The 15,561-nt window shown below is 41.0% G+C and overlaps 1 protein-coding gene across 22 annotated transcripts in view; it reads right to left on the bottom strand.

Moving 5' to 3' along the window:
• LOC141054300 (protein unc-80 homolog) overlaps window positions 1–15,561 on the bottom strand; it is a 305,587-nt gene that overhangs the window by 103,264 nt on the left and 186,762 nt on the right. For 19 of the 22 annotated variants that reach the window (XR_012221396.1, XR_012221397.1, XM_073551595.1 and 16 more), the window contains 6 exons: window positions 14,245–14,383; window positions 13,108–13,289; window positions 12,879–13,010; window positions 11,286–11,472; window positions 10,214–10,345; window positions 9,983–10,126 (listed from right to left, as the gene is read on the bottom strand). Coding sequence is in view for 20 of the 22 variants with exons in the window: in XM_073551595.1 (XP_073407696.1) it covers window positions 9,983–10,126; window positions 10,214–10,345; window positions 11,286–11,472; window positions 12,879–13,010; window positions 13,108–13,289; window positions 14,245–14,383 (916 nt within the window). In the remaining 2 variants the exon portion in view is untranslated. The remainder of the gene's footprint in view (window positions 1–9,982; window positions 10,127–10,213; window positions 10,346–11,285; window positions 11,473–12,878; window positions 13,011–13,107; window positions 13,290–14,244; window positions 14,384–15,561) is intronic. The other 3 variants (XM_073551596.1, XM_073551607.1, XM_073551612.1) reach the window with 1 other exon arrangement.

Genomic DNA, 15,561 nt, shown 5'->3' with positions numbered 1-15,561 from the left:
AGCAATGTAAGAACTGAAAGCTGCATTGTGATTGGTTGCCATGGTGAACAAAGGCAGATTTTCTTTTAGACAGAGTTCATAAGAGTGTGGTGGTGCACTTACCATGATTCCTTTCAGTATTTAGTGGTTGTGGTGGATTAAGCTTCTGTTTCTAATAGCGTGATCGAAATGTCTACAAGGGTGTTTTGTAATTCACCTGACAGCTTTTGCTACATTTGCGATTGTTTTGTAGCAAAGAAACAACAAAGGAACATAACGGACTTCGCTATAAAAGTGAATTATGTGTATTTTGGCGTAACACTAGGTGATCAGTAAAAGTCGTGCGTTCCACATGTAGTTTGTTCTGATTATGTAGAAGAACTTTGACCGTGGTCTAACGTGAAGAGAGCTATCGTTTTGGAGTGTCTATGATTTGAAGGGAACCACAACATCCTAGAGATGACTGCTACTTTTGTATGTGCAGCGTGAAGTGATTCCATCTTAAAAATAACAAGGGAATTATATGTGTAAACTCGGACCTTTCGTTAGCGATCTGACCTGTGCCTCACGGTCCAAGAATTAGAAGATTCAGAACAAAAAGAGCATCATTCTGATGAAGACTTTCATCCGAGTCACAATGAGTTACAGCTTTTTTCACAGCTTGAATTAAATGATTGTGTCAGGGACTTGGACCTTCCTAAACATTCTGCAGAACTATTAGGCTCTAGACTAAAAGAACCTGCTAGCCTGGTACCTGTTTTTCATGGTACAGAAGCAGAGGAAAGAAATGCCTTCTTTATTTTTCTCAAGAGAGTGCTCTAGTGTATTACAGTGATGTTCCTGGGCTGATGGAAAAATGAATATTGAATACAAACTGAGTGAGTGGAGACTCTTTATTGATTCATCCAAAAAAGTATGAAAGCTGTGCTACTGCACAATGGCAGCAAGTATGCTTCAGTGCCTGTAGTAAAATCTATCCACTTGAAGGAAAGATATGAGAATTTAGAATTTATTTTCAAGAAACTTACCGTATTTTTCGCTTTATAAGACGCACCTGATTATAAGACGCACCCCCAAATGTGGTGAAGGAATAGAGAATTTTTTAATAAATGGGGTCCGTCTTATAATGCCAGTGTCCGTCTAACAAATCATATAGGGTATATGTCCCTCATAGCCCCCCCACCCTAAAATTAGCCCCCTTAATCTGGATATGGCCACCTTATATTGAATATAGCCCCTTTGTGCTGGCACATGGGCCCCCTGTGGCTGGCACACATCACCCTGTGGCTGGCACACTGGCCCCTGTGGCTGGCACACATCACCCTGTGGCTGGCACACTGGCCCCCTGTGGCTGGCACACATCACCCTGTGGCTGGCACACTGGCCCCCCTGTGGCTGGCACACTGGCCCCCCTGTGGATGGCACACTGGCCCCCCTGTGGCTGGCACACATCACCCTGTGGCTGGCACACAGCCCCCAGTGGCTGGCACACATCACCCTGTGGCTGGCACACTGGCCCCCCTGTGGCTGGCACACATCACCCTGTGGCTGGCACACGGGCCCCCCTGTGGCTGGCACACTGGCCCCCCTGTGGCTGGCACACTGGCCCCCCTGTGGCTGGCACACATCACCCTGTGGCTGGCACACGGCCCCCAGTGGCTGGCACACATCACCCTGTGGCTGGCACACTGGCCCCCCTGTGGCTGGCACACATCACCCTGTGGCTGGCACACTGGCCCCCCTGTGGCTGGCACACTGGCCCCCCTGTGGCTGGCACACATCACCCTGTGGCTGGCACACTGGCCCCTGTGGCTGGCACACATCACCCTGTGGCTGGCACACTGGCCCCTGTGGCTGGCACACATCACCCTGTGGCTGGCACACTGGCCCCCTGTGGCTGGCACACATCACCCTGTGGCTGGCACACTGGCCCCCCTGTGGCTGGCACACTGGCCCCCCTGTGGCTGGCACACTGGCCCCCCTGTGGCTGGCACACTGGCCCCTGTGGCTGGCACACATCACCCTGTGGCTGGCACACTGGCCCCTGTGGCTGGCACACATCACCCTGTGGCTGGCACACTGGCCCCCTGTGGCTGGCACACATCACCCTGTGGCTGGCACACTGGCCCCCCTGTGGCTGGCACACTGGCCCCCCTGTGGCTGGCACACATCACCCTGTGTTAGATATCGCCTCCATGCTGCTGCTTTTAGTAAAATAAACTCTTTCCTTACCTTCTCAGCGCTGTCCCTCCTCGTGTCTCCCTCAGTGTGGTTGAGCTCCTCCTCCACTTCCTGGTTCTCAGAGCCGGTCATGTGATCAGCACAGCAGAGTGCTGATGACAGCAGCAGCAGAGACACCGGGAGATCAGCGCTGGAGGAGGTAAGGAAAGAGTTTTTTATTTTACTATGGGCAGCAGCATGGGGGCGATATCTAACACAGGGGATCATGTGCGATCAAAGGAGGGCGCAGGCAGCTATAATATGCACCGCTCCCCCAGCCAGTCACCGTGGTGCGGTTTCAGCACCATGGTGATGGACAGCGGCAGTGCATATTATATGAGCGGGAGCAGGAGATCAAAGGCTCCCTCCGGCAGCTTTTACCAGCTCACAGCACCGCTCCAAAGCTGCCCCCACCTCCCCTGGACCCTGCAGTACATATATATATATATACACCCCCTCCCCCGTATATTCGGATTATAAGACGCACCCCCTACTTTCCCCCAAAATTTGGGGGAACAAAAGTGCGTCTTATAAAGCGAAAAATACGGTAACTCTGAGGATCAATTGATCCGCATATGTGGTGATCTTAAAATTGTGTTTGCTCCTTGGGAAGCAAGGAGGATACATGAAGTACCCATGCTTTTTATGTGAATGAGAAAGCCAGGATAGGACGTATCACCGGAGCCAAAAAAGGTGGTCAGCAAGAACATCTCTGCAACCTGGACTCAAGAAAATAATTGCGGAAAGTTTAATTGATCGCACTAAAGCTCTCCTACCACCACTCCACATTAAGCTTGGACTAATGAAGCAGTTTGTGAAAGCTTTACCGAAAGAAGCAGACACTTTTAAGTAACTGTGTACCAAGTATCACGGACTGTCTGAACCAAAACTGAAGGAAAGCATTTTAGTGGGTCAAGATGTTTGGAAAAAGTTAAATGTTGATGTGTTTCAAGCAAAAATTAAAGCTGTTGAGAAAACAACTTGGTATTTTTTTAAAGAAGTCGTGAAGAAATTTCTAACTAACAACTAAGATCCAAAATTAAAGTCCATTATGGAGAACATGCTGAAATGTTTCAAAGTCTTGGATTGTCAGATGAATTTGAAATTACATTTTTTCCTTTTACATTTGGACTACTTCCATGAAAACCTTGGTGCTGTTAGCGAAGAGCAAACAGAAAGATTTCATCAGGATATCAAGGAGATGGAACGATGATACCCCTAGGTGTCACAGTGAAGCAGGCCTTATATAAGCGAAAAGCTATCAATAGAAGCTTTGAAGAAAAAAGGAAAAGGTGCAAAAATTAATTTCCAATAAAGCTGTAGAATGAATGTTTAATACATTTTTACATATCTACTAACCCCCTGAGACGACGCTAATGCGAAACGCGCGTCGGGGACCAGCGCTATCCTACAAGGTCATATGTTCTTTTTACTTTGATACATGTTGTTACAAGTTTGTATGGGAAATAGAGGCAGCATGTCCAATAGGTCTTAGGACCTGTATACATATGCAATGATGCACTTTATATGTAATGCTGGCCACTCTAAGTCATGATTAAATAGCATAATGCTGTCACTAGCTTAATGAGAAGCAGGGGCAACATTTTTTATAGGTCTTAGGACCAGCCTATATATGCACTCTTGCAGTTTACATGTTATGTTCAATACCTCATGCTCTAACTTATCATATATACATCTTGTCTAACAGTATTTGGGCTCAAACCTGAGAATTTTATTAGGCTTTGTTTGCACAGGATATATTATTGTTCCTTCACTACAGCAGTATATTATTTTTGAAGTTACATCTTTGGTGATATCTTGTATAATCTAGGAGTGCCACCCTATCTGTGCTATAACATCAATAATGTGTTTTCTGGAATATCATTTGTGGCAAGACATACGGTATGTCCCTTGTAATAGTATATTGGATATATATCTAATTTTAATATTTTTTTATGTTATTGTTGGTGTATATGAATAAAGGCTATTTAATTTTATGGCTATATGCTTCCTGAACCTCATTGGATACCATTTTTACATATAGTGTATATTTTTGGCTACAATAAAGATTTTTCTTTCTCATCTTGCTTGTATGTAATTCCACGCATGTTTTGTGCAAAATTCATATGTGATGGTTAAAAATAAAGTGTTTTTTTAAATCAGGGCATAAGAAAACATAAGTATGAGTCATTGGATTTTGAAATATTTTCATAACCCCAAATTTTGCATACCTTTGTAATTTTTATTTCTATAGCACCAACACATTCAGCAGTACTTTACATTACTGAGGGAGCATGTACAGACAATAAAGACATAACAGAGTAAAACATAATTCAACAAATACCAAGGGGAGTGAGGGCCCTGCTCGCATACTTACTGTACAATCAAGGCAATAGGGGAGACACGAAAGATAAATGGTGAAAAGTGCTTGTACTGTATTGTGTAGTCCAATCATCAACATAATTAATAGGGTAATTTATTCCCATGCTATTATTTTTCCCAGATTTCCTCCCAATTTTCATTATTACCAAGTACAGGGTGGGTTATTTATATGGATACACCTAAATAAAATGGGAATGGTTGGTGATATCAACTTCCTGTTTGTGGCACATTAGTATATGGAAGGGGGAAAACTTTTCAAGATGGGTGATGACCATGGTGGCCATTTTGAAGTTGGCCATTTTGGAACCAACTTTATTTTTTTCAATGGGAAGAGGGTCAGGTGACACATCAAACTTATTGAGAATTTCACAAGAAAAACAATGGTGTACTTGGTTTTAACATAACTTTATTCTTCTTTGTTTACAGCCATTGACATGTCGCAGAGGTTAACATGTGAGGAGCGGATAGAAATTGTGTTGATGTTTGGTGAACGCAGTACCCGGATCATTGCAGCAGATTTCAATGCAAGACACCCTACGCAAGAAAACTGTCACCATTCCCATTTTATTTAGGTGTATCCATATAAATGGCCCACCCAAAAAAGTTTGCCTCATCACTGAGCATAATGTTCTGTGTAAACTGAGGGTCCTCTTCCAAGTTTTGTTTTGCCCATTCTGCAAGTTCAGCGTGCCAATCTGGGTCACCATCCATTCCCATTTTATTTACGTGTATCCATATAAATGGCCTGTAGATGTTTTTTTAATACAACTTTTCATATTTTTTCATTGTTTAAAGCAAATTTAACTATGTTTGGATGCATATAGAGTTTGGCAATATCAATTTACAGACTAAAAGTTGTCATGCAAGGTAGAAGTGCATAGTAATAAATGTTCTAAATTTTACTTTGAGTTTAGAGTAGTCTCCCCATATTCCCAGACCAGGATGTGGAAGAAGTGTTATCCCACTTTTATTTTTAAATATCATTTCAAATACTTTGATCCAATAACTTAGTGTGAGGGCAATCATACATTATAAGTAAAACACCTGCCTCCCTTTTTTGCTTTTTTGACATCTATAACATTCCATGTTGTCTCTACATTCAGTTTTATAAAAAAAAAAAATCTGAGCGTAGTATAGTCAATTAGTGATATTAAATTGAGTTGCACAATTTTTTTATTCAAGAACACTTTATTAACCCCTTCATGACAAGACTTTTTTCGGTTTTGCATTTTTGTTTTTCGCTCCCCTTTTTCCAGAGCCATAACTTTTTTATTTTTCCATCAATATAGCCATGTGAAGGCTTATTTTTTGCAGGACAAGTTGTACTTTTCAACAACATCATTTGTTTTAGCATGTCATGTACTCGAAAATGGGAAAAAAAATTCCATACGCAGTGAAATTGCAAAAAAAAATGCAAATCTTCACTTGGTTTTTTTTGCTTTTTTGCTAGGTTCACCAAATGCTAAAACTGACCTGCCATTATGATTCTCCAGGTCATTACGAGTTCATAGACACCAAATATGTCTAGGTTCTTTTTTATCTAAGTGGTGAAAAAAAATTCCAAAGTTTGCTAAAAAAAATAATAAATTGCGCCATTTTCCGAGACCCGTAGCATCTCCATTTTTCGTGATTTCAGGTTGTGATCTCGGGCTTATTTTTTGCGTGACGAGCTGACGTTTTGAATGATACCACTTTTGTGCAGATAAGTTCTTTTGATCACCCATTATTGCATTTTAATGCAATGTCGCAGCGACCAAAAAAAAAGGTAATTCTGGTGTTTCAATTTTTTTTCTCGCTACGCCGTTTAGCGATCAGGTTAATCCTTTTTTTTTCATTGATCGGGTGATTCTGAATGCAACGATACCAAATATGTGTATGTTTGATTTTTTTTTTTTTTAATTGTTTTATTTTGAATGGGGCGAAAGGGTGGTGATTTAAACTTTTATATATTTTTTGTTTTTTTATATTTTTAAAACTATTTTTCTTTCACTTTTGGCAGCTTTTATAGCCTCCATGGGAGGGTAGAAGCTGCCACAACTTGATTGGCTCTGCTACATATAGACGATGCTCAGATGGCCTCTATGTAGCAGAATTACTGCATTGCTGTGAGCGTCGACCACAGGGTGGCGTTCATAGCAATCCGACATCAACAACCATAGAGGTCTCAAGTAGACCTGTGGTTGTTATGCCAATTAACCGATGACCCCTGATCACGTGACGGGGTCAGCGGTGCGAGTATTTCCGGCCCGAAGGCCGGAAGCGCGCGTTAAATGCCGCTGTCAGAGTTTGACAGCGGCATTTAACTAGTTAATAGCTGCAGGCGGATCGCCATTCCACCCACACCTATTGTGGGCACATGTCAGCTGTTCAAAACAGCTGACATGTCCCGGATTTGATGCAGGCTCACCGCCGGAGCCCACATCAAAGTGGGAGTACTGCCATCGGATGTACTATCCCGTCTGATGGCAGTAAGGGGTTAATGTTCTGATACACATTTTTCCAGTTAATCCCATCATATGAATCCAAATTTTGACCCCATTTAATTATAATGTTAATTAATTTTCCTTACTATATGAATTCAATACATATTTATATATTTTATATATACACCATACTTGTTTTTAATGAATGATTTTAGCAATATTTAAAATTGCACAAATGTTAAGTAGTAACTTTTTTTTAGGCGTTTAATACCCCGTATTAAATGGGAAATGTTATCAAGGTGTTGGTGTCCAAACTCTCTAGACTACTAAGTATAAGAAGTTTATTATAGATCAGGACAGAGGACTGCATATGAACATGTTGGTGAGTGCATGGATTTCTTAAAGGTTTTGTACAACAAATAAAGTACATTTTAATCAGCAGTTCTTGCATTAATAATAAGTTCCACAATTGATTGTGTTAGAAAAAAATGTTCCCGTGCTGAGATAATCTTATAAATATGCCCCTGCTGTGTACTGTATAATGGCTGTGTCCGATCATGCTGGGCTACTGCAGCCACATACCACAGCTCCTGGGCAGGAAAGGAAGCAAAAGCCGCTTATGATAAGTGAGTATGCAGATGACAGCAGGGGCTCACATCTACTTCTTTTGGTGAAGTAACACATTTTTATGCCTGTTTTATCACAGGAGCAACTGTTTCTGATGGTTTTCTAGCCCTTTGAACTCATCATAAATAAAGTCAGTGAAGTAGGAGCTCTGGGGCCCACTTAAGTCTTATGTCACTGATTTGATATATGATGAGCTCAGAGGGCTTCACAGGAAGAAAAAACACTCACTCTTCAGATAAACAGGAAGGAAAATGTGCTACCTCACAGAAAGCAGCAGCTGTGAATCCCTGCTGCCATCTTTACACTCACATATCATAAGTGACTTACAGTTGCTTGCACAAATATCTCCCCCACCTAGGCTTTTTACCTATTTTGCTACATTACAACCTATGTTTAAATATTTTTATAATCTGATTTGTGTGTAATGCATCAGCACTAAATAGTCTAAGTTGGTGAATCTACTGACCCGTGGATACAGACCCCGCATGCACATGCACTGCACCTGCCTAATGCACGTTTCGCCTGAGCTTTGACAATGTTAATGTTTGAACATATGTTAATTTTTGGCTACCAAGTTAAATTCTATGTCTGATGCCAAACCAACACGGCTCATCACTTCAAGAACACCATTCTCACAGAGAGACATGGTGGTGGCAGCATCATGCTATCGGGATGTTTTTCGGCACAAGGAACAGGGAAAATGGCCTGAGCCTGGGGGAAGATGGATGGTGCGAAACACAGGGATATTCTCAAGCAAAACCTGTTTCAGTCTGTCAGTGATTTGAGACTGGGACGGAGGTTCATCTTCCAATAAGACAATCACTCAAAGCATACTGCTAAAGCAACACTCGAGTGGTTTAAGAGGCAACGTGTAAATGTTTTGGAGTAACCTAGTCAAGGCCCAGACCTTAATTCAATCGAGAATCTGTGGTCAGGCTTGAAAATTTCTGTTCACCAGAGGAAACCATCTAACTTGAAGGAGTTGGAGCAGTTTTGCCTTAAGGAATTGGCAAAAATCCCAGTGGCAATTTGTGCAAAGCTTATTGGGTAAGTCTCTAAGTGACTTGCAGCTGTAATCGCTGCAAAAGGAGGCCCTACAAAGTAGTGTCTTTAAGGGGGCGAATAGTTATGCACATTGAAGTTTTCAGTTATTTTGTCCTATTTATTGTTTGCTTCACAATGAAAAGAAAACCAAATGTTCAGAGTTAAAGGCACGTTCTTTACATGAGCTGGTGCAAACAATAAAAAACAGTGAAATAACAGGTTGTGAGGAAGTAAAAAACACGAAAAATGCCAACGAGGATGAATACTGCAGCAGGCCAGCACTGTTAGCCACAGCCATTACACAGTCCATAGCAGGGGCACATTTACAAGATTATCCCAGCACAGAAACATTTTTAACACATCTAACTGTCCAGTCGCTTCACCGATGCCTCCATCTTGTGCCAGTCATTACACTGGCTACCTATTCGCAACAGGGTCCAGTATAAACTCATCTCTCGCACCCACAAAGCTCTCCACAGTTCTGCACTGCCTTCTATCTCCTCTCTCATCTCTGTCTCTCACCCTACACGTGCCCTCTGTTCTACAAATGACCTAAGACTAACATCCCCTGTAATCTGAACCTCGCACCTCGGTCTCAAACACTTCTCTCGCGCTGTGCCAGCTCTCTGGAATGCACTTCCCCAGACGATCAGACTGATACAAAGCCCCAGCCTATTCAAGAGCGCTTTGAAAACCCATCTCTTCAAACAAGCCTACCACATTAACTACTCAGCAAGCTAACTTTGCCCTGTTCCCTCCTTCCAAATATTATTCTGAATCTGCACCCTACTATTCATCTGTCTCCAAGCCCTCCATGCACACGATAACTGCACTTGATACTTGACTATTGCACTTAAACACACGGGCTGATGACCGGATCATGCAGCTTTATATGAAAGTCCCTATTATAATTGCCACACCTGAAATAACAAGCACTTTTCACCTACTGTGTCCCCCCCATTTCCTTGTAGATTGTAAGCTTGCGAGCAGGGACCTCACTCCTAATGTCACTGTTTAAATTGTCTTAACTTGTATTGAATTTATTGTCTGTACATGTCCCCACTTAATTGTAAAGTGCTGCGGAATATGTTGGCGCTATATAAATAAAAATTATTATTATTATTATAGCTGTGGAACTTAATATCATTTCAAGATCTATTGATTAAAATGTACTTTGTTCGTGGGAAACTCTCTTTAATACAGCTGTTTTTGCGAAAACCTAATTTTTATTTTCAGAACACTTATTTCCCTTAGTTTTGAGAATTTAAGAAACTTGACTAAAAAAGCAATTGTTTTTAAAAGCAGACCTGCCACTCCATCTTCACGGACATCTCCATCCTCCATGAGATGAACGATTGGTAGCACAGCAGCACAAATGCATGCAGGGAATACCGGTTGGGGTGGTTGAGACACATGATGATTTGCAGTATGTTCTGTTGCATGTTCCTCATCTAAAAAAAGTTTAATAATGAGGTTGTGCTAATTCTACTATGTGACCAAAAATATGTAGCATCTCATCTTTATCAGCCAGGTCTTACCTTCAGCACTGACAGCAGAGCGAATAGACCACACGGACCCACGGCGGAAGGAATAATTACGGTGAGAAGTACTTGATGTGCAGGATGGGCTCACAGACAGACGACGGGAATTCAGATTGGTGGGTTCTTCTACTGGCAAAAAGAATAGAGAGGTGAAACCTGCTCTACTACAAGGAATTACAATAAAAAAAGATCAGAAGAATAGGTCATATTATATAATTCAGAAACTATCTACTTTCTAAAAGATTATTGTCCAATGGGTCAATCCTTGTACTTTAACTTTATAAATGACTAATTTGCTAAAATCTAAAGCGCTAAAACTATGTAATTATTCTTCAGCTAATTCATATTATTAACTTGAAAAACATGTACTCATGCATGCTGGAAGTATATATACAGCAGGGGCTATGGAAGTTCTCAGAGATAGCAAGGACAGCAAAAAGATTTACAACCCTACAATAGGGCAGCTCAAAACTTTGACAGTTTCATCCTAAATCCTAACACATAGCTGACAATCTTTATCATTTATTCCGTATACTATGCAGCAAGACGTCAGGTACGCTAGGGTTAAATCATAGCTTTTGAGAGTCTGATTAGGTACACCTGGCTAAGCTTTGCATATAACTAGGCTGGGTGTTTATCTAAATCAGTCTGCTGGAGGAGCTAAACAGGCTAGATGTGTCTTGGAGCTGAAGAGAGAGAGACCAGCCAGAATCTCTCTATGAAGAGTCTACACAGACGATGTGCACCAAACTACAAGTATCAGTGGTTGCTATGGATGATAGCTGTTTTGTTTGACCGCTCTTAGCTAGCTCAGCGGTGTCTGAAGTAGTCAAGGACTACACTATTTAGTTAGCGCCTGGACAAAGCTGGAGATTTGTATTTATGATTTTGTATTTGGTGCTGTGCAACCTGTGGAAATAGACATTATTCTGTTTATGGCATCAAAGTCCTGTGCTTGTGTGAACGCTACCGATTACCAGGGGGATTAAACTCCTACAATATATAATCTAAAAATAAATCTGGAAAATAAACATTTCCCATAATTAAGCCATTTGAACTCAGAACACACCTTCCTCCTCCTGCTCGGAGTTGGGGGAACAAGATGGCTCATAGCAGGCCTCTTGTGTCACTGGTATGGCTGTGATGAGACTGGCCTCTCTGCCTAAGCGCTTCTTCTCTTCTTCTTGCTGGAGGTTCTTGAGAATGTGCTCAGCCCGCTGGTGGGATCGTGACACAGCACGAGCAGAGAAAGATTTCTGTAGTTTGTCATTGAAAAAAGTAAGCATAACAAAAGGCATTCTCATCTGATACAATGCTACTAGTATCATACTTAACTATACCATTTAGGATAGTTTCACACATTGTGTTGTTGCTATGTTTTTTTATCCAAATTTTAACCTGAGTTTTACAGTACCAGCAAAAGCTATGAGATTTCTGTAATCTCACGCACACGCATTTTTTTTCCTGACTGATTTGGAAAACTGCTGCATTTTTACAAACTGCAGCCTTTCACTTCTTTCGGCATTTAAAAACGTAGCAAAAAAAAAAACTCGGCAAATACGCAGCAAAAAACACAGAAAAACTTGCTTTTTGTAAGCAGCTTTCTTACTACCAAGAGTGCAGGTTTTGCCTGCAAAAAAAAGAACAGCAAAAACACTACGTGTGAACATAGCCTTAGGATTTCGGGTCCTAGGAAGCTAAGCTAAAATAATGGAGAACAATTATTGCTCCCATTCTGTAATGGAGCAAGCATTCATTCGTGATTCATATAAGTATGCAGTTTTTTCACATATTCTGCACAGAAATCCATATGAAAACCAACCACAAGCTGCCTCCTATTGATTTCAAAGGGAAAAATGCATTGTTGTTCTTTTAGCTGCAGATTGTTTAATCGCAGATTTGTAAAATGCTTCAATAATTGATTTGTCACTGAGTAAAAGCCATGGCAAAAGGTCAATCAAGGTCTATCTGCATGTGGAAGTTTGGCAGATTTCTCCACAGGAAAAAGTTGCATATCTAAGGTGCTGAAGGTCCTCCTCGGCCCCTACATGTAGAAATGAGTAAATCTCTTTGTGCTACCCTGGTCTGGTGCCAATCTGATACTCCATGGCAGCATCTCTTCACTTCTCTACCAAGCATTTTAGGTCTGGCATCTTGGATGTATCTCGCGCTCTTAATAGGCGCCACTACAAATTGCAACATCATAATGTTGCGGGGCCCAATAGTCACCAAAGGCACCCAGGATGCCAGACCAATGATGCCAAGTGCAGAACTAAATACTGTCTGCCATTGTAGACCAGAATGGTCGGTGGACAAGGGCAGTGTTAATCCAATTAATTCATGGGAAAGAGTGATTCTCCTTCGTCATAGCTTTCTACAGTCAATCTGTAGACAGCTATTCTGTAATGAAGAGATACACACATTGCGGTCTATGAATATAGCTCTTCTCTAAAAGATTCTAAAATTACTTTTACAAAAACAAGATCTGCACACAGCAGTGCCAGGAATTTACTTTTGGCCACAAGTTTGGAACACTTTGTCCATTACAAATCAAGGACAGTTTTTACTCTCAGTCATTTATCCATAAGTCCAAAGAACTATATAAGAATTTAACTAGAAAAAAAGACAGATGTTCAGTATAAACATAAAATCTGCTACTTACAGACTGATCCTCACTAATTGGGTCTTGAACACTTCCACTGTTGTGAGGAACCCAAGGTGGGTCAAACATTGGAATAGATGGCATACCCAAGATGGGAGATGGTAATGTGAAGTTAATGCTGGGGGGAGGGATCTGTAACATTTAAATTATTACTTTTAAGATTGGAACGGAAGAAATGTCTCAAAAATGTACAATGAAACCTTCAGGCAAACAGTTAGAGATCTCAAACCTTATAAATCTGCTGTGCTCCTTCCTCCATTCTTGGCCAAACCTGATATCGGAACCTCCAGAGTGTGTGGAATTTCAGAATAGCATTTAGTCTCTGCCCTGTCTCTGGATGCTGGAACTCAGAAGTTAACATCTCAGACACTGCGTCCGGTACCTTCACAGCACAAAGCAGGAACATGGCAGCTGCAACAGCATTCATGATATGTTATACAATGTCCGAGCTACAAGCTTCTTTTCTTTAAAAAGCTGCACATAACATTGAATGAGTTTTGGTGAATATACATAGTGGGTGTGATGTCAAATATTAAAAGACACACTGAGCAAATACATATAGAGAATAGTGGGCCATATTTATCAGTGCTGTCTAATTCTTAGTGCAAACTAAGACAGTCTTAAAATGTGCCAAATTTATCAAGTAATTCATGCTACTTAATAAATCTTTCTAAGTCTAGTCTATGTTTACACCACCACAGTCCTTTTTTCAGTGAGCCATGTACCTTTTCCAAGCATCCCCGTCCCCTAATTTTCTAAAACAAATATGCATTACCTTGAAAAATTATTCATACCCCATGAACATTTCCATATTTTTCACAAACTTAAATGTATTTTATTGGTATTTTATGTAATACACCAACACAAAGTAGTATGTATTTGTGAAATGTAAAGGAAATGATACATACATTTCAAAATATTTAAAAAATATAAATCTGAAAATTGTCAATACCTTGTAGGACCACCTTTTGCAACAATTACTGCTGCAAGTCTTTTGGGATAGTTGGTCCTACAAGGTATTGACTATAAATGCACATCACAATTTTCAGATTTATATTTTTTAAATATTTAGAAAACCCTGTATCATTTCCTTTACCCTTCACAAAAATTGCTACTTTGTAATGGTATATCACATAAAATGCCAATAACATACATTGAAGTTTGTGGGTGTAATGTGAAAAAATGTGGAAATGTTTATGGGGTATGAATTCATTTTCAAGGCAATGCAAATGTGGTTCATGTTGTGAAAGATAGTTTTTTTGGTGTAAAATATACCAGAATTCTGACACACTTTGTTTGAAAAATGTGCTGCAATATATTTAAGCATATGTGAACTTTATTTGTGTTCTCATAGAAGATCCCTCACCTGCAGCCCCTGCCATGTGCTCATCTACACTCAATAGGAGCTCCCATGCAGCTGGCTGGATGTCCCCATACATTTCCTCTGTCAAGATGGGGGCTGCCTTGATCAACAAAGACAGAGGAGCAGGAGACAAGCTCATAACCTAAAATGAATAAACGGAGCAAGTTATCAATCAATTTGGTCAGGTATCATTGCGTACTACCAAAACTGAACAAAAAAAGTCAGTGTTTGAGGCATAGTCAGCAATATAACAAGGTGGTCATAATAAAAAAATGGTCAATTAGGAGGGGCATGGTCTACAAGACCTCTTGAAGCATGTGTGCAGCTGCTGCTGATTCCAGCCCCGATAGGGCACTGTGTGCCACTGGAAAGTCTTGAAGTACTAAGAGCTTTTTCAGTAACCTCACGGGATAAAAAGCCGCCTGCACTGTTTTTCATAGGTCTTCAAACAGGTTGTCCTGTGGACAGATTCCCCATTTGAGCTGTGCATCTCTTCAGCTCCTCCAGAGTGACCATGGGCCTCTTGGCTGCTTCTCTAATTAGTGCTGTCCTTCCTTGTTTGGGATGTCAGTTTAGGTCATGTGTTAATAGTTTTGCAGTGGAGACATTCTCCTTCCATATGTGCTGTCTTTTATTGGAAAATGTTAATCTATGCGTTCCAGGTTCAGACCGACCCCTTCGTCTAGCTGCCTATATAAGCATCCTGATAAAGGGGCTGGTCCAAACCTGAAAACATGGAGATAACCATTCCCTATAAAAAATAGCTACACGCTCTACTAGTGATGAGTGAACATGCCTGGCTAAGGTGTTATCGGAGCATGCTCGTGTGCTAACAAAGTGTCTTCGGCATGCTTGAAAAATATGTTTGCGTCCCCGCGGCTGCATGTCTCCCGGCTTTTCGACAGCAGCAACACATGAAGGGATTGTCTGTTTGTTAGGCTATCACTGCATTTGTTGCGGCTGTTGAACAGCCCCAAGACATGCTGGATTGGGGACTCAAACATATTATTCATGCATGCTGAAGTCACTCAGTTAGCACCCGAGCATGCTCGGATAATATTTACCTTATCACTAATCTCTACCTATTTCAAGACTTTCTGTGAGCAGTAGCTTTTTATTCTGCGACGGTACTGCAAAACGCTTTCACTACTTTTAGTCTTCCAGATCAACCCACGATGTCTTTTCTTTAGCCTTTATGATCCTGCTATAAGGTATCAGTGGCATCTGTAAATAATTCTAATTATGGGCAATTTTCTGTAATTGATAAGCATTCTCCTGGTCAGGGAGTCTGCGGAATTTACTTGTCTAAATACTTATTAG

Source organism: Dendrobates tinctorius, unplaced genomic scaffold, assembly GCF_039654945.1.
Source record: "Dendrobates tinctorius isolate UK_male_01 unplaced genomic scaffold, ASM3965494v1 ptg000177l, whole genome shotgun sequence".
NCBI classification, from domain to species: Eukaryota; Metazoa; Chordata; class Amphibia; order Anura; family Dendrobatidae; genus Dendrobates; species Dendrobates tinctorius.
This window is presented reverse-complemented; position numbering and strand designations above follow the sequence as displayed.